The sequence below is a fragment of the Stigmatopora nigra genome, chromosome 5 (genome assembly GCF_051989575.1).
Source record: "Stigmatopora nigra isolate UIUO_SnigA chromosome 5, RoL_Snig_1.1, whole genome shotgun sequence".
In the NCBI taxonomy this organism is placed as follows: domain Eukaryota; kingdom Metazoa; phylum Chordata; class Actinopteri; order Syngnathiformes; family Syngnathidae; genus Stigmatopora; species Stigmatopora nigra.
The window spans coordinates 15,461,046-15,478,664 of record NC_135512.1 but is presented as its reverse complement, the minus strand read 5'-3'; the positions used below and the strand labels follow the sequence as shown (position 1 = coordinate 15,478,664).

Genomic DNA, 17,619 nt, shown 5'->3' with positions numbered 1-17,619 from the left:
AAGACAAATTGAATTAAATCTGTCCTCTCTTCTGGACATGAAAGAAATCCTGTTCATTTCCTCCATTAAACTTTAAGATATATACATATTTTTCCTCCAGACAATGGGTTTTGTTTCTCATCTGTCATCTCATTTCTGAACCCCTTTATCCTCAACAGGGTCATGGGGGGTGCTGGAACCTATCCCAGCTGACTCCAGGCCAGATGCAGGGGGCACCCTGTATCAGTGGCCAGCTGGTCGCAGGGCACAAGGAGATAGACAACGATGCACACTCACACCCATACCTAAGGGCAATTAAAAGTGTCCAATTAACCTACCCTGCATGTTTTTGGAATGTGGGAGGAAACAGGAGTACCCAGAGGAAACCCACACAGGCCCAGGGAGAACATGCAAACTCCACACAGGTGGACATGACCTGGATTTGAACCCAGAAACCCAGTGCTGTCAGGCCGATGCGCTAAACACTCGTGCCACCGGGACGCCCAGTCTTGTTTGTTTGAAGACTTAAGGTTATAAGCCACAGAGGCTTAAACAAATCTTTTCCAGATTTCATTGATGAAACGTGAAACCCATTCGCATTTTCTCTGAAACAGTATAATGAAAAATTACTTTCTAGAATGAAAATGTAACACAAGGAAGCTTATTTTTAATGCTATACAGACTATGCATCACACCAAAAGAAAAACAAGTGGTATAAATGCAACAATCTTGAAGAATATTATACATCACAATGTACGAGGTGTGTATGTACAAAAATACAATTCTTGACATGTTAAATTTCTTGAGAAATACTAATATTATAAATATGAATTAATAGAAAATGTAAATATAGCTACGTAAGATGTTGAGTCAATGTATCCAATTTTACTCTTCTATTTATTGCATTGAATGAGACGTTCGCTCGTCCGTCCGTTACGCCCGCCCGCCCATCCGTCCGTCCGCCCGTCCTTCCCTCCCTCCCTCCCTCCCTCCCTCCCTCCCTCCCTCCCTCCCTCCCTCCCTCCCTCCCTCCCTCCCTCCCTCCCTCCCTCCCTCCCTCCCTCCCTCCCTCCCTCCCTCCCTCCCTCCCTCCCTCCCTCCCTCCCTCCCTCCCTCCCTCCCTCCCTCCCTCCCTCCCTCCCTCCCTCCCTCCCTCCCTCCCTCCCTCCCTCCCTCCCTCCCTCCCTCCCTCCCTCCCTCCCTCCCTCCCTCCCTCCCTCCCTCCCTCCCTCCCTCCCTCCCTCCCTCCCACCCTCCCTCCTGAACCTCCCTCCCACCCTCCCTCCTTCCCCCTTGAGGTCTTGTTAACTTGTTAATTTTCAGGTGTCTCCTTGTTCACAAGGTCAAGTAGGGAAAATTCAGATTTAAATATTTTATACAATTATGATGCCTTCTGCTCACTTCTTGTATGACCCAATCATGACCTTTGAAACAAAGTTGACGATAGCACTTGCTGGCTGTTCAGGGTCATTTTCAGCAAACAGATGGCAAATATTTTCAGTCTCCGTCTGAGATTTCCTCGCTACAAACCCAAATATCCTGGAAAAAAGACAAAGAAGGACATTGGGAGTTATTAGAACAGTCTTCAAATACATGTAAACAAGGGTTAAAAAATGTGTTCACGTGAAAATAACTGAATAACTTTGACACTTGTGAAAGGTTGGAGCCTGGTGTATATCAAAACTTTAAACAGGCCAACAATATAAAGTATACACTCTGTACCATGCATCCTCTTAAAGGTTGCGGGAATTGCTGGAGCCTATCCCAGTTGACTATGGGCGAAAGGCAGACTACACTAATCTCTCATTTTTCGCGGATAATGTAGACCAGACATGGCCATGATAAAAAAAAACATGAAGTAAGATCATCCCTATTATTACTACATACCATATGAAATGTTTTCGCACCTATACGAAAATGGAAGTACACAAGTACAATTATATAAAGTGTATTTATTACAGGCATGTGAAAAGACTATAAACTATTAATATCTAAATTTAATCTATAAATTAAAAAATATAGAAATACGTTAAGTATTATACTCACAGTGAAAATAGTTCCTATCTGTTTGATTTATATAATAAAACATACAAAAATACAACTTTACAACGTCTTTTTGAGTACGATTTAGCCACCGTAACCAAAATGGAGCTGTTTAAGCGGCAGCCGGCGGCCGCGGTAGCTCCGTCCACTCTTGCTCGGTTTGTGTTTTTGCTGCTTTTATGTCTTAATGTTTTGATGATTCTATTTACCTTGATTTGCTTTGTACTTTGTGCTTTTGCTTTGCTGTTCTGTCTAATCACCTTCTTGTTACTGCCACAATGTAATTTCCTGTATACGGGATGAATAAAGTTATCCAATCCAATCCAAAAGAAAACAGGTTATTGGAGCGGTGGCCCAATGGAGCAAGTGGTTAGCATGTGGTTCTCACGGCTCTGGGGTCCTGGGTTCAGATCTAAGTCATGTCCATCTGTGTGTAAATTGCATGTTCTCCCTGGGCCTGCGTGGGTTTCCTCTGGGTAATCCGGTTTCCTCCCACATTCCAAAAACATGCATGGTAGGCTGATTGGACACTCTAAATGCCCCTAGGTATGGGTGTGAGAGTAGATGGTTGTCCGTGTCCTTGTGCCCTGTGATTGGCTGGCCACTGATTCAGGGCGTCCCCCGCCTCTGGCCCAGAGTCAGCTGGGATGAGCTCCAGCACCCCCCGTGACCCTAATGAGGAGAAAGCTGTTCAGAAAATGAGATGAGGTAATTGGAGCTTTAGTCCAAGTCCTCTTTGTCAGTTTCAAGAGCCATTTTTCTTGTGCAAATATTGCTGTTGTTTTAGTCTTGATTCTGTCAAGACCCTTGCCAAATTCAATGGCTGCAACCACGTTATCATATCGTTCTGAGTGGTTCCATGCAGTGTGTGTGCTGACACATTCTATCATGCCAGCATCACGACTGTATCTATGGTGTAAATTCATAATAATACTGGTTCATATTTTTATTCCTCAGAGTCGGAAGTGAAGTGTCTTAGTCCACACCAAGAATTTGCAGTTGCACACCTCAGAAGATAGGTGCTTCGAACTTTTTAAACACATGTATCTCGGAAAAAAATGGACGAAAGTTGAAGCCGCAATGTGAAGAAGGATCACAGTACACCCTACACTAGTCGCTAGTCAGCCATATGGAACACATAACACGATCAAGTCTTTGTAGTCACAACCATACCACCATCAGCAGGTTACGAGCCCACGTCTGTCCGCAACAAAGTCAGACACGGTGAACAGCTAGACCATAAAGTATGAATATAATTTTGCACTAGGCTTCTAAAAATAATTATTTATCAATTATACCATCGCCGTGACCAGACATTTCATCGACGGTTCGTTGCCCGACGCTTCGTCCCCGGACAGTTCGTCCAACGAACGCTTCGTCGCCGGACAGTTCGTCAAACAGACATATCGTCACCGGAGGAGGAGTCGCGAACGATTGTTTTTGAAATAAATGGCAATAAATAAAATGTTATTAAAAATGTACTAAAAAGAAGACAAAGGAAATTCACATATTCTTCGTCGTCTCCCTTCTTTTTTTTGTTTGGTATTTCCATAGGTATCGTGTATACAGACAAGATTTCCGATGCGCGTTGTGAGGCAACGGAGCTAGACGTCATCGCTTGTCGGCCATTTTAAGAACCGGGCCAATCGGTCCTATTAATAGAGTCAACAGAATTGTGTAAGTTATTAATGATAGAGTGTGACATGCTAAAGTGGTTAGCTATTAATGATTGCATGTTGGGGATTACAACTAGTTTTGGATTGGATGTTTGTCAGTGTTCGATTATTTATGCCTTCATCCAAATAGCAAGAGTAATGTGTTAAACTTTGAATCGGTATTCGATTATTAGTGTCTGGGTGCACAGGTTGTGGCACGGGAGATTACAGTAAAAGTTGGTTGAAGACAACAACTGATCACTGTGTGATTATTTCTCCCTGTGTTTCAAGGTATGCTGTTTGTTGTAGAGGCCGGTTGAGTTTGTGGTTTGCGAGATACAGTGTTTAGCATGTGAGAAAGAAGATAATTTTTAGTAATGTTCATTCACTTTTGATGTGTGTGCGTTAATGTGCGATTCTCGGGTGGAGCACATCGAATAGCATTTAGCAAGCTACCCTCGGCCGCCATTATCGTTAGCATTATAAAGCATTATAATGTGCAGTATGTATGACGGTCGTAGCAAAGGAAGCTATGTTATTGAGATTCCATTGTTTGCCCCTGCTGAAGAGTTCAGGACTTTTCTAAGTTGTAAAAACAAAAGGTAACACAAGTTACACAAGTCACAAGTTATGACCGTTTATGGAACAAGTGCAATTGTTTTGGGTTCTATCGTGTTGTTAATATGTTTATACGTGTTTCCTCGCTTATCGCAGTTAATGGGGACCGGGACCACCCGCGATAAGTGAATTTCCGCGAAGTAGGGATTCCCCTTCAAAAATTCTTAATTTGAATTTAATTCCAAATTATTATTATTCTTTTTAATTTATTTATTTTATTTTTTTCTATTTGTTTTACCCCCCTGTATACAGTACACCATATAGAATACGGGTAGAGAGAGTGAAATTCATGTTATAACAAAAAACCTGTAAAATATGTTGTTTCAATGTAATATTTGTATTTTTTTTTCCCCCAAAAAAATCCGCAAAGCTCTGAGTCCGCGATAGCTGAACCGCAAAGTAGCGAGGGAACACTATATATGGGTGTAATTGTATATTATGTTTTTGTGTGTGAATGAATTACAGTAAAAATTGGTTGAAGACAACAACTGATCAGTGTGAATATTTCTCCTTGTGTTTCAAGCAATATGAAAATGCAGGGTGCAACACACGCCCAAATGTTAATGTGTTTAAGTTGTCGAGCAAGTTCTTGCTGTTTCATTTTCTTTAATAAAGAATATGTGAATTTCCTTTGTCTTCTTTAATAGCGGTTAATGTTAGTGGTTAAGGTTAGGCGAAGTGTCTGGCGACAATGTGTCCGGCCACGAAGCGTCCGCCGACGAAGTGTCCATCAACGAAATGTCCGGGTACCCACTATCTCGCATGGTAAATGACAAAAACAACAGTTCCTTACTTACATTGCATTAGAATTAGAGCTTCTTGTCCATCTGTTTGGAGCAAAATATTTGTTAGCAGGAGCCCTTTACAGAACAATTAAAAATGCATATACATTCTTAAATCTCAGGATTCTAAAAGTGTGCTTTTAACTGGCAGTATTATATTTAGTTATGTACTGAATTTAACGTTGTGACCATATTTTTTGTTCATGATTCACACAGTAAGGTTTACATTGTGCAATGAGCATTTTGAAGCAGTTCAACATATAGACGTAGTTTACACTCACAATTTTATAGTGTTAAATACATATAAAAGGGGCAATGCATTACAAGTTATATTTGTTCCTGTACCAGACTCATACCTAAAAAAATATATATCTTCATAATGAGCGGCAACACATACAAAAACATCTCGTCAATGCGTAACTAATGTTGGTCGTTGTTCAAAAACAATAATGAGTACATATATGTTTACTGTGAACATTGTTATATGGCAGGGGTGTCAGACTTGGGTTGGTTCGCGGGCCGCTTTAACGTCAACTTGATTTCACGTGGGCCGGACCATTTTAGATATAATATTTAGATTTTTTTTTTTTTTATAAATGGATTAAAAGGACTGGATTGAAAGCCCTGAAATTCAGTTCTTATAGATCTAAAACAATGTTTATTTTAGCTTTTTCAATATATCTTTAGACTTTACAAAAAAATTGAACTAAAAACAGAAAAAAAGGATAAAAAATTTACAATCATTGATTTAAAAGGGGGAAAAAAAATCAGGAAATTAGATATACATCTATACTCTTCATTTTAATTTGATCCTAAAATAGAAAGTCATAATTTACTTTCCCGGGTCACAAAAAAATGATGCGGTGGAAGAGATTTGGCCCCCGGGCTGCCACTTTGACATGTGTCATATGGTTTGTTTAAATGAGTTCTAGTAATATTTGAGTAGCTTAAAAAGTAACACCTCTCCATAGATGTTATTTAATATCTAATTGTCACTGTCTAATTGTTGTTGTTGCTCTATTTAAAATTTTTGAAACAATAATACCACTAATAAAACTTTGGCTATGACTGTAGGTGGCGCCCTGTTTCTTTGTCATTTTCTATCGTGACCGGACATTTCGTTGACGTACAGTTCGTCGCCGGACGCTTCATCGCCGGACGCTTCGTCACCGGACGCTTCGTCGCCGGACACTTCGTCGCCGGACGCTTTGTCCCGGACGCTTCGTCCCGGACGCTTCGTCAAACGGATGCTTCGTTGCCGGACAGTTCGTCGAACATTTTAACATTTTAAATGGAGCAACAACAATAATTAGACAGTGACAATTACATATTAAATAACATCTATGGAGAGGTGTTACTTTTTAAGCTTCTCAAATATTACTAGAACTCATTTAAACAAACCATATAACACGTGTCAAAGTGGCGGCCAGGGGGCCAAATCTGATTCACCGCATCATTTTTTTGTGTACCGGGAAAGTAAATGATGAGAGAGACAGAGAGGGACGGAGAGGGACGGAGGGGGACGGAGGGGGACGGAGGGGGACGGAGGGGGACGGAGGGGGACGGAGGGGGACGGAGGGGGTCGGAGGGGGACGGAGGGGGACGGAGGGGGACGGAGGGGGACGGAGGGGGACGGAGGGGGACGGAGGGGGACGGAGGGGGACGGAGGGGGACGGAGGGGGACGGAGGGGGACGGAGGGGGACGGAGGGGGACGGAGGGGGACGGAGGGGGACGGAGGGGGACGGAGGGGGACGGAGGGGGACGGAGGGGGACGGAGGGGGACGGAGGGGGACGGAGGGGGACGGAGGGGGACGGAGGGGGACGGAGGGGGACGGAGGGGGACGGAGGGGGACGGAGGGGGACGGAGGGGGACGGAGGGGGACGGAGGGGGACGGAGGGGGACGGAGGGGGACGGAGGGGGACGGAGGGGGACGGAGGGGGACGGAGGGGGACGGAGGGGGACGGAGGGGGACGGAGGGGGACGGAGAGGGGACGGAGAGGGGACGGAGAGGGGACGGAGAGGGGACGGAGAGGGGACGGAGAGGGGACGGAGAGGGGACGGAGAGGGGACGGAGAGGGGGCGCGAGGGGGCGCGAGGGGGCGCGAGGGGGCGAGAGGGGGCGAGAGGGGGCGAGAGGGGGCGAGAGGGGGCGAGAGGGGGCGAGAGGGGGCGAGAGGGGGCGAGAGGGGGCGAGAGGGGGCGAGAGGGGGCGAGAGGGGGCGAGAGGGGGCGAGAGGGGGCGAGAGGGGGCGAGAGGGGGCGAGAGGGGGCGAGAGGGGGCGAGAGGGGGCGAGAGGGGGCGAGAGGGGGCGAGAGGGGGCGAGAGGGGGCGAGAGGGGGCGAGAGGGGGCGAGAGGGGGCGAGAGGGGGCGAGAGGGGGCGAGAGGGGGCGAGAGGGGGCGAGAGGGGGCGAGAGGGGGCGAGAGGGGGCGAGAGGGGGCGAGAGGGGGCGAGAGGGGGCGAGAGGGGGCGAGAGGGGGCGAGAGGGGGCGAGAGGGGGCGAGAGGGGGCGAGAGGGGGCGAGAGGGGGCGAGAGGGGGCGAGAGGGGGCGAGAGGGGGCGAGAGGGGGCGAGAGGGGGCGAGAGGGGGCGAGAGGGGGCGAGAGGGGGCGAGAGGGGGCGAGAGGGGGCGAGAGGGGGCGAGAGGGGGCGAGAGGGGGCGAGAGGGGGCGAGAGGGGGCGAGAGGGCGAGAGGGCGAGAGGGGGCGAGAGGGGGCGAGAGGGGGCGAGAGGGGGCGAGAGGGGGCGAGAGGGGGCGAGAGGGGGCGAGAGGGGGTGAGAGGGGGCGAAAGGGAGCGAGAGAGAACGAGAGAGAGAGAGCGATAGGGAGCGAGAGAGAGAGAGCGATAGGGAGTGAGAGAGAGCGAGAGAGACATTTTTCTTTTTCCCAAATGACTCCAATTTAGGAAGCACATTTAAATGGTATTAAAAATTCAGTCATTCAGTCAGGGTAACACATGACTTCAGAGTCTGTCATGCTGTAAGAAAAATGTTTGGCACATCAGTTTTTTCTTGTCGAGACCATTCCTGAACGAGGATCGTGAGCATGTTGTCACTTGTTGTCCAGTAACTACCACATGACTCACCTTCTTCCTTGTGGGTCCAAGGAACAGAAAATGACTGCATTGACTGCATAATGACGTCTAAAAAACAACCTGGAGGGAACACATATTTTCAGTTTGCGCTATATTGTTAGGTTTAAAATAAATATGGTGAGACAATATAAATTCTGAGCAAACCACATTTTGGATTATTACATTGAGTCTCGAGAACAAACAATACTCACTTTCGCTGGTTGTCTGTGAGTGTTATGCCCTGTGCTGACACCTTAAAATGGACAACAGTAGAGGCTAATGGAGGATCTGTTGTCAGTGTCACTGTGGTAGCTTTCTGAACCGCCTGGTGTCCCGTTAAAGACTCCAAATCAACAGAACCAAGGTACCACACGTTACATGCTGCCAAGAAGTAAAAGAACATACTATAAAACCTGACTGTTACTCCAAAGAATGGTAAATGTATGGTAGTACAGTTATCCCTCGAATATCGCGGAAAATGTAGAATAGACATGATAATTGAAAATATGCTTTTTCGTGTCTACACAGAAATACAAAAAGACAAATACATTTATCAAGTAGTTTCTTTATTAAATATTACGGCACTAAGCATATGAAAAGACTGTAATGTATTCATATCTAAATATAATCTATATATTAAAACAATGTCAATATTTTAAATAATTTACATACAGTGAAAATATTTCCTCTCTGCTTCATTTAAATCCAGTTCTAATGGCTGTGGGGAAAAACTGTCCTTAAGTCTATTTGTCCGTGCTTTGTGAGACCTGTAGCGTCTGCCAGAGGGCAGCATCTGGAACAGGTTGTGACCAGGGTGGCATTGTACCCTGACAATATTCCTGGCTATGCTGAGGTAGCAAGGGCTGGCAATGTCATCTAGTGAGGGCAGAGAGCAGCCGATGGTCTTCTGGGCAGTGCTGATCACTCTCTGCATGGCCTTTCTGTCTGCTGCCGTGCTTCCAGCGTTTCACACTGTAATGCAGTATGCCAGGATGCTCTCCACAGTGGCTCTATAGAAGGTTACCAGAAGCTTAATGTCCAAGTGGTTCCTCGTGAGTACCCTCAGGAAATGAACCGCCGTGGTGTTGGTAGACAAGGAGAGCTTGTCCGTGACGTGGACCCATAGGAATTTTAAGGACTGCACCCTGTCTATACATGCTCCATTTATGAGGAGTGGGGCATCTGTGCTGCGTTTGCGAAAGACCAGGATTATTTAATATAATAATAATAATAATCGGAAATATGCTTTGTCATCGCCATTGACTCGGCAAAACCCTAATTCTCATCATTCCCAGCTGCGTATGACGAAATTGGTAGTGCTTCTCCATAATGTGCGAATTCTCGGCAAAAGACCCAAATAAGTGATAATTTCAGATTTGTTGGCATTCTTTAGTTTTCGTGGTGTTTACTGGGAGATTGTACACCAAACACCACAAAGACAGTTTGTTGACCACATCTCTGTAAGCAGAATCATCCCCTCCTGAGATGAATCCGACCACAGTGGCGTCATCGGCAAATTTGATGGAGTTAGACTGGTGGGTTGCTGTACAGTTGTATATGTACAGGGAGTACAGAAGGGGACTCAGTACACAGCCTAGAGGGGAGCCATTGCCCCGTGTAATGGAGGCAGGGTGGTGGGGACCAAGTCTAACAGTTTGTGGATGGTTGGTTAAGAAGTTCTTAAACCAGTAGCAGATGGAAGAAGATGGTCCAAGGTGGGAGAATTTGTCAGCTAGAATGCTCGGTGTTACAGTGTTTAAGGCTGAGCTATAGTCATTGAAATACATCCTCACGTAGTTCCCATGGTGCTCCAGATGGCTCAGTGCTGTGTGTAGAGCTACGGAGATAGCGTCCTCAGTGGACCTATTTGCTCTATGGCAAACTGGCGAGGGTCCACTGAGGGAGAGATTGTATCCCTAATATGGCGGGCAACCAACTTTTCAAATCACTTCATGATCACAGGCTTGAGTGCAACAGGCCTATAATCATTCAGGCTGTCAATGCTTGTCTTTTTAGGGACAGGGATAATGGTGGCAGATTTCAGGCAGGATGGGATGGATTGTTGCAGGGAACAATTGAAGATCTTTGTGAAAACACCAGTCAGCTGGTCAGCACAGGCTTTGAGCACCTTACCAGGTACTCTGTCAGGGCCACCAGCATTGGTGTTCACAGTCCACAGTACCTGTCTCACTTCGTGTTCCTGAAGTTCCAATGTATTGCTGCAGTGTGGCGATGGATGTGTTGGGACTGGGTCTAATCTCAAAGTGGGCAAAGAAACGGTTCACACATTATTGTCCACAAAATGGCGCCATTCAAGCGGGAGCCTGTGGCAGTAGCTATGTACATTCTTATGTTTTTCATGTTTTAGAGCCCTTCTATCTTTTTTTAAAATACATTTTAATATTTATTAATACATTCCTTTTTACTTTGCTTTTTACTTTATACTTTTTACTTGTTTTTACAACTTCCCTTATTCTGTTAGCCTGGCTTCATTCGGCTACTTATTTTTTGGAACCAGTCAGCCATGCCTACGCTTCACACACACATGGGACTAGCTGTTACAATACGCAGCAGGGGGAGCAACAACTCGGTGCCGCCGAAGTTCCGAAGCTGGACAAAAGTGCCGGGAGAAGAGGCAACGCTTCTGACCAGCCATTATTCCATCGTGTGATAGGATAGAAGAGCTGTCAGCGCTTACCAGCAACAGAGTCGAGGAGTTCTGCCCTGCTGCTGTTTTCTTCAGCTTCAGACTACTGAGGAACTGTGCGGATAAGCTTGGAAAAGCGACTCTGCATATTCTCTACCTCGGTCACAGTCTGCAGAAATTCCCCATCTCGTGGAAGACTTCCTGTGTGTGGTTCCAGTTTTTGTCCAACTTTACAACATATTTTTGAGACCATTTTAGCTACCGCAACCAAAATGGCGCTGTTTAAGCGGCAGCCGGCGACCGCGGTAGCTCCGTCCACTCTTGTTCGTTTTGTGTTTTTGCTGCTTTGATGTCTTAATGTCTTAATGATTTGATGATTCCATTTACTTTGATTTGCTTTGTACTTTATGCTTTTGCTTTGCTGTTCTGTCTAATCACCCTCTTGCTACTGCCACAATGAAATTTCCTGAATACGAGATAAATAAAGTTGTCCAATCCAATTATTGTCGTTGTAATTGGGTTTATTAACAGTGACGTTGTCCGTGCAGTTTTTGATGTAGGAAAGTACAGTGTCCTTGTAGGAGATTGGGGTGTTCAAAAAGTTCCCAAATGGTGTGGGAAAAACAGTCCTGCAACTGAGAAAGGGCGTCCTCGGGCCATGTTTTTATTATCTTTATTTGTGGCCTTGTTAGCCTCCGGAGTGGGGTGTATGAGGGGATGAGGGAAAGGCAGAGATGCAAGGTGAGGGAGGGGTGTGGCTCTATAAGCATGTGTGATATTAGAATAAACAACTAAAAGTATATATAGTGTTTTTAATTTATAGATTATATTTAAGTATTAATATTTTATGGTAATTTCATATGCCTGTAATTGTGATATTTAAAAATACCATTCTTGATAATTGTACATATTCGTACAGGCACGAAAACATGTATGGTATGTAGTAACAATAGTGGCGATCCTCCTTTGTGGTTTTTCGATTATCACGGCTATGTCTCATTTTCATTATTCGCAATATTTGAGGGGTTACTGTACTCACTGCAAACTACACCTCACTATAAGCCACACCCACAGAGATATTTAGAAGAAAACTGAATTTGTTCAAATTGAGGTCACACTGGACTGTAAGCAATGGGTGATCAAGTTAGATAAGTCAATGCACTGGATTTTGTGCTCGGCTCTTTAATAAAGAATTAATGAATGATTTGTAAAGAATGTTCCAATAAATAATGGTATAAACATTTGAAAATGTCCTTATTTTTTGCAACTCCTTAGACCAGGGGTCCCAAACTTGCGGCCCGCGGGACAATAATTTGCGGCCTGTGTCTTAATATGCAAGATTAATGTCCGTGCGGCCCGCAAGATTGAAATGAATGACATTGTGTTCCGAGCTGGATGAACCAATAACGGTGAAGTACACGGCTCTGGAGGGTGGGACATCGGCTGGGCTGTCTAGTGCCTCGCTCACTCCGCTCGAATCGGAGAGCTGCCGTAATCCAATACGATCGGAGAGCGAAAGTGCGCATGCGCCACAGACCCGCGCGACTGAAAGTTAAACGGTCAAATCGAAAGTGCGCATGCGCCACAGAACCGCGCGACTGAAAGTTAAAAATTCAATCCGAGACTCATTCCTAGTGTAAACACATATTACAGCCCCAGAGTTGTCTGTTTAAAAGCCTGCTGTGAAGAGAAAGGTGAGGAGTGCAATATTTCTTTGTTGAATATGGGGAGGTGCTCTACTTCACTGAGGTAGGTTGGCTCAGCAGGGGAAATGTATTGAAGAGATTTTTTGAGTTGAGAGCAGAAGTAAAAGACTTCATGGATATAGACGGGGTTGCTGTTCCTGTGCTAAGTGATCCCAAATGGCTCATGGACTTAGCTTTTCTTGTTGATATCACACATGAGCTTAATGTACTGTACAAGAAGCTATAAGGCCAGGGGCAACTTGTCAGTGCTGCCTATGACAACGTGAGAGCATTCTGCACTAAACTTTTGTTATGGAAAGCCCAGCTCTCTCAGGCAAACCTTTTCCATTTCCCAGCATGCAAGGCTCTTGTGGATGCAGGCACACCATACAGTGGTGAGAGATATGTGTTTCGAAGCTCCAGGAGGAATTTGATCACAGATTTGCAGACTTCAAGACACACAAAGCCACATTTCAAATTTTTGCGGACCCCTTCTCCTTTGATGTGCAAGATGCCCCCTTAGCTCCAAATTGAGCTCATTGACCTGCAGTGCAACTGTGCACTCAAAGCCAAGTTCAGGGAGGTGAGTGGAGAAGCAGACAAGCTTGGGCAATTTTTGAGAGAGTTGACCCCCAGTTTCCCTGAACTTTCCCAAATGTTCAAGCGGACCATGTGCCTTTGTGGGAGCACATACTTGTGTGAGAAACTCTTCTCCACCTTGAACTTCAATAAGTCCAAGTATAGGTCCAGACTTACTGATGAGCATCTTCAAGCTCTATTGAGGATCTCCACTGCTTCCTCCCTCAAACCAAATGTGACTCAGCTATGTGAGAAGAAGCGCTGCCAGGTCTCCAGCAGCAAAAAGTAGACAAGAGAAGCTGTGTCCATAATATTTCATGTTCAATGTTCCACTCAAGTTCAGAAAGTTAAAATTTAAAGAGCTGTTAATACAGACACTTGAAACGGAATAAAAATAATTAGTTTTCTCTACTTAGCCAGCCACTGTATATCTACTGTATTCTCATTATTTTTTTATTTTTTATTACTTATTGATTTATCTTTTTATTAATCTTTAAGTTAGGGTTTATTTATTTATTTAATCCATTACTTTTAGTTAAAAATAAAGATATTTGATAACGTTGGAATGTTTTATCAGCGCTTTTCTTGTGGAAATCCTGATGCGGCCCAGTCTCACCCAGATTCTGCCTCTTGCGGCCCTCAGGTAAATTGAGTTTGAGACCCCTGCCTTAGATGATCCACCACTATACACAGTCAGAGATTTTATTTCTAAATTGAAGGACCACTCTATTTAAATAAATTAGAGAATGAATGACTAAATAAATACACTCTTTTGAAATTCTTGGTCTCAGTTTGATTGCAGGTGTATTAATCAATATCGACCAGGCATCTGATCCTGCAGCTTCATCACATTAACGGTGTAACTAGTTAATCCACAATCAGAGTCGAGGATCAGACCCATTTAGTGGCCGCTACCTTTTTTTTCTTTACCTGCGCCTTGCTTTAGTAGCTGCTGTCTTTGCAAGAGAATGACTCATTTCCTCCAACGGGTCTGTCAGAAACAATAAAATCACAAAAGATCTAAATGGTAGGAAGATTTATTGTGTGGTCGCAATGAAAAAGTTTAATGGAAATAATGGTCATGTAAAGTTTTTTTTTATTCTTCAGTGATTAATTTAGCACACCACACAAGATCACCTTACCTCTGTCAGGCAGAATGAGTTTGCAGGGCAGAGCAAGAGGAGTGATAGAGTGCTGACACACCAAAGCAGTCAGGCTCCCTGACAGAGAAATCCAAAGTCAACGAGGAATTAGACAACAAAAGAAGAAGTAATCCATCAAGAGACAGAGAAAAAGGTTCATTCATTCTTACATCTTCCCTCCTTAAATGAGTTATGGGGGTTGCTGGAGCCTAACTCAACTGACTTGGGGCAAAAAGCAAACTCTACCCTAGACTGGTCGCCAGTCAGCCTTGGGGCACACAGAGAGACAAACGACCATCCACATTCACAATCATACCACCACCATCGGGAATCGAGCCCGAGCCTGCACGCACTGAAGTCAGGCGAGTGATTCTCTCTAGACCACTATGTGGTGAGGAAAAACTCTAATTCCTTTAATAGATAGTAGCAAACAACCACTAGGGGAAGCTCTTGAGCCTCGTTAAATTAAACTGAATTCTGTTTTCCTGTGGACAATACTCATGTACAGTAATACCTTGACATACGAGTGTCCCAACATACGAGAAATTTGAGAGACGAGGAAAATTACGAGTAAATTTTTGCCCTGAGATACAAGACACATTTGACATAAGACATTGCAATGCGGCCGCTACGTGTTCTTGTTCAAGCTGCGATGTGATATTCACCACGAGGCAGAGAGCTTCTTTTAATCTGGATAAAGGAAAACTGTTACAGGAATTTAGGGGTGTTAGGTTTGGTCGGGGATTTGGTTAATTTTGGTAGGATTTTTTCCCTGTGTATCCTTTCCGAGTGATTGTCCATTGTGTGCACCTGTCGTTTCGCCTCACCTGGTGTATCCCCAGCTTGCTCCCTCTTGTGTTACTCAGGTGTTCTTAACTGTCTTATCAACCCTGCTTTACCCGATCAGTCTACGACTACTCGATGTACCTATGCCATGTTCCAAGTTCCTCGTTTCCCTATGTCTTTCCATGTCACGTTCGGTTTTGTTATTTAATTCTAACTCCTTGTTATATTCTGAAGATTCCTGCCTTAGTTATTAAAGTTTTTGTTAGAGCACTACATTCCATGTCCTAGAATGCTTCCTTGCATTTGGGTCTTTCTACTTTCCTTGCTTGATGCCGCACTTTACGTGACAACAAGGACTTGAAAGTAAAACAAGCAGCTGAGAAAGGGGAAACCTTCAAAGTGAGTCGTGGTTGCTTCGATAACTTGAAAAAACAACCGGGGATGCACTCGGTTCTGAGCCAAGAAGAAACAGAAACTTCTGGTTCAAAAGCCGCGGCGGATAACGCTAACACTTTATCCTCGGTTATAGCGCAACGATATTACATTCATCGTGCATAAATCCAGTGTGTGTATAGTAAGCGAAGTTCATTTAGGAGGGTTTATGTTATGTTACGTTGTGTCACAAAAGTGGAGCGAACCGTACGTGTTGCCATCAAGTCTCTCTTTTCCGCCGCCCCACAAACCGCCATTAGTCGCTCCTGTCTGTCTCTACGGTACGAACTCCATACAGTACTGTACACAACGTCACATTTTATTGCAGATTATACCCACTAGATGGTATTTGTTACTTTGTGAGCATATGTGGTGACTTAGAACAATTAAAAACATGTTTTTCCATTGTAATACCCTATTTTTAGGTGTTTTTTTCTGCGGATGGGAATGGATTAATTTGTATTTAGTTATTTCATATCGGAAACATTGATTTGAGATGCAAGTAAATTCACATACGAACTCGGTCCCAGAACAGGTTGTATTTCAAGGTATTACTGTTAAGACATTTTTCATTGCATTTTCAACTGAAATAGTAGTGTTATTTTATCTTACTCAGGAATGCTTTTACATAGGCATACAGTACAACACAAGAAAAGTAAAATCACCCTTTTGGACCATTTATATCGCATAACTATTGTCATGTAGGTGTCTGATACATCATGTTTATGGAAAGATCAGATAATGTAATCAATAGATGGAAGAAGATCTAGGCTATTCTCACCAAAGAATGGCTCATCAGGGCAGCCTTTGAGGCAGACTCCTTTCTGTGTACACTCTACGAGAAAATGTCTCACGAGCTCATTCGACGCATCTCCAACTACAATGACATATCATGCCCATTTACATTCACAAAAAAAGCATTGGCACATATTCAAACATTTAGACTTTGAACACGCTCCAAGAATAACCAAATTATGTTTTTGTTAAATTTGCAAGACTTTGTATTTATTAATGTATATACAGTACAGCGGGGGTGGGCAAACTATTTCACAAAGGGCCACCCACGGTGGTTGCAGATTTTCATTCCAACCAATAAAGAAGGCGGACACCTTTTCCCCAATCAGGTTCCCTACAAGTGCAATCAGTGGTTTGCAGTCAGGTGCTTCTTGTTTTAGTGAAGAAATTTCATTGGCTCAAGTGCCTCTGCTTGATTGGCTGGAAACAAAACCTGCCCACACGGCGGCGCTCGAGGATCGTTTTGCCCACCTCTGCAGTGCAGCCTATACAAGTCAATTTGCATCGAATGATGTTACAGTCAATATCACATTAAAAAACTGAAATTGATAGTGCATATTTGCATTTTTAATTTTATACCTACCTTTTCTACTTTGATGCAACACAGATGGAGGGGGAGTAGCCACTTTCATCGCCAATCCATAAGCCCCATGAAATGAATGACTGTCTCTGACGATAAAAGAGCCTGGTTCTCTGTCCTTTAGCACTGCAATAGCTAGAATGAGTAGTGTGGCACAAATATAAAACAACAGTTAAACTAGTGCAGAAATCCTGTACATAGGTTGGAGATGACACTGGATTTACCTTCATCTCTGGAAATGTCAGGCTTATACCAAAACTTAGAAGTGTCTTGAACAAATTTTACAGTGTCCTGTTTACTAGCAGACTCTAAAAAATAAAAGTGAAAGTTAAATGACAACAGCTGTTGTTTTATCTAGTGTAAATCAACATGTAAATTTTTAATACCTACAGTCAAACCTCTACTTACGAATGCCACTAGTTACGAAATTTTCATGTTGCGAAAGCTTTTCTATGCAAATGAGAGCCTTGAAATGCAAAAAAAGATTCCAAGTTACAAAATCCCCCAAAAGGTTAATGTATTTCCTTATCCGTTATTTCATCTTGAAAATATTGTCGAGGATGCATTGATTATAATTTTAGAACCTCGCTACACTCTACTGGGCTCTTATTGGCTGTGTCACAACAACCACTATCCATGTTTTAAGATTCTTTCTTACATACCAGTGAACCTCGGCTAAATGTTCCCCTTATTATTGATTGCAATTCCCTTTATTAAGCGATAAAAAACGTACAAATGCAACACGGTACATATTTACAGATACAGACTAGGGGCACATAGGGCATACGTTCATTGATTAATAATAATATAATAAAAATAA

The 17,619-nt window shown here is 43.9% G+C and overlaps 1 protein-coding gene across 1 annotated transcript; it reads right to left on the bottom strand.

Moving 5' to 3' along the window:
- Positions 1-1,276: 1,276 nt before the first annotated feature.
- Positions 1,277-17,103, bottom strand: LOC144196959 (tensin-3-like). Its single transcript, XM_077717476.1, has 8 exons — positions 17,024-17,103; positions 16,803-16,934; positions 16,206-16,301; positions 14,207-14,284; positions 8,366-8,534; positions 8,166-8,234; positions 5,093-5,122; positions 1,277-1,518 (listed from the first exon to the last, which is right to left on the bottom strand). Exons 2-8 carry the CDS (start codon positions 16,849-16,851, stop codon positions 1,377-1,379), a joined length of 633 nt encoding a protein of 210 aa, XP_077573602.1. The 5' UTR covers positions 16,852-16,934; positions 17,024-17,103; the 3' UTR covers positions 1,277-1,376.
- Positions 17,104-17,619: the final 516 nt, after the last annotated feature.

Excerpts from the sequence above, each read along its gene's own strand:
- LOC144196959 (XM_077717476.1), bottom strand. The coding sequence starts at position 16,851 with ATGAAAGTGGCTACTCCCCCTCCATCTGTGTTGCATCAAAGTAGAAAA. Across the intron at positions 16,302-16,802 it reads GTTGCATCAAAGTAGAAAAG|TTGGAGATGCGTCGAATGAG; the intron begins GTAGGTATAAAA and ends ATGTCATTGTAG. Across the intron at positions 8,235-8,365 it reads CTCACAGACAACCAGCGAAA|GTTGTTTTTTAGACGTCATT; the intron begins GTGAGTATTGTT and ends TGTTCCCTCCAG.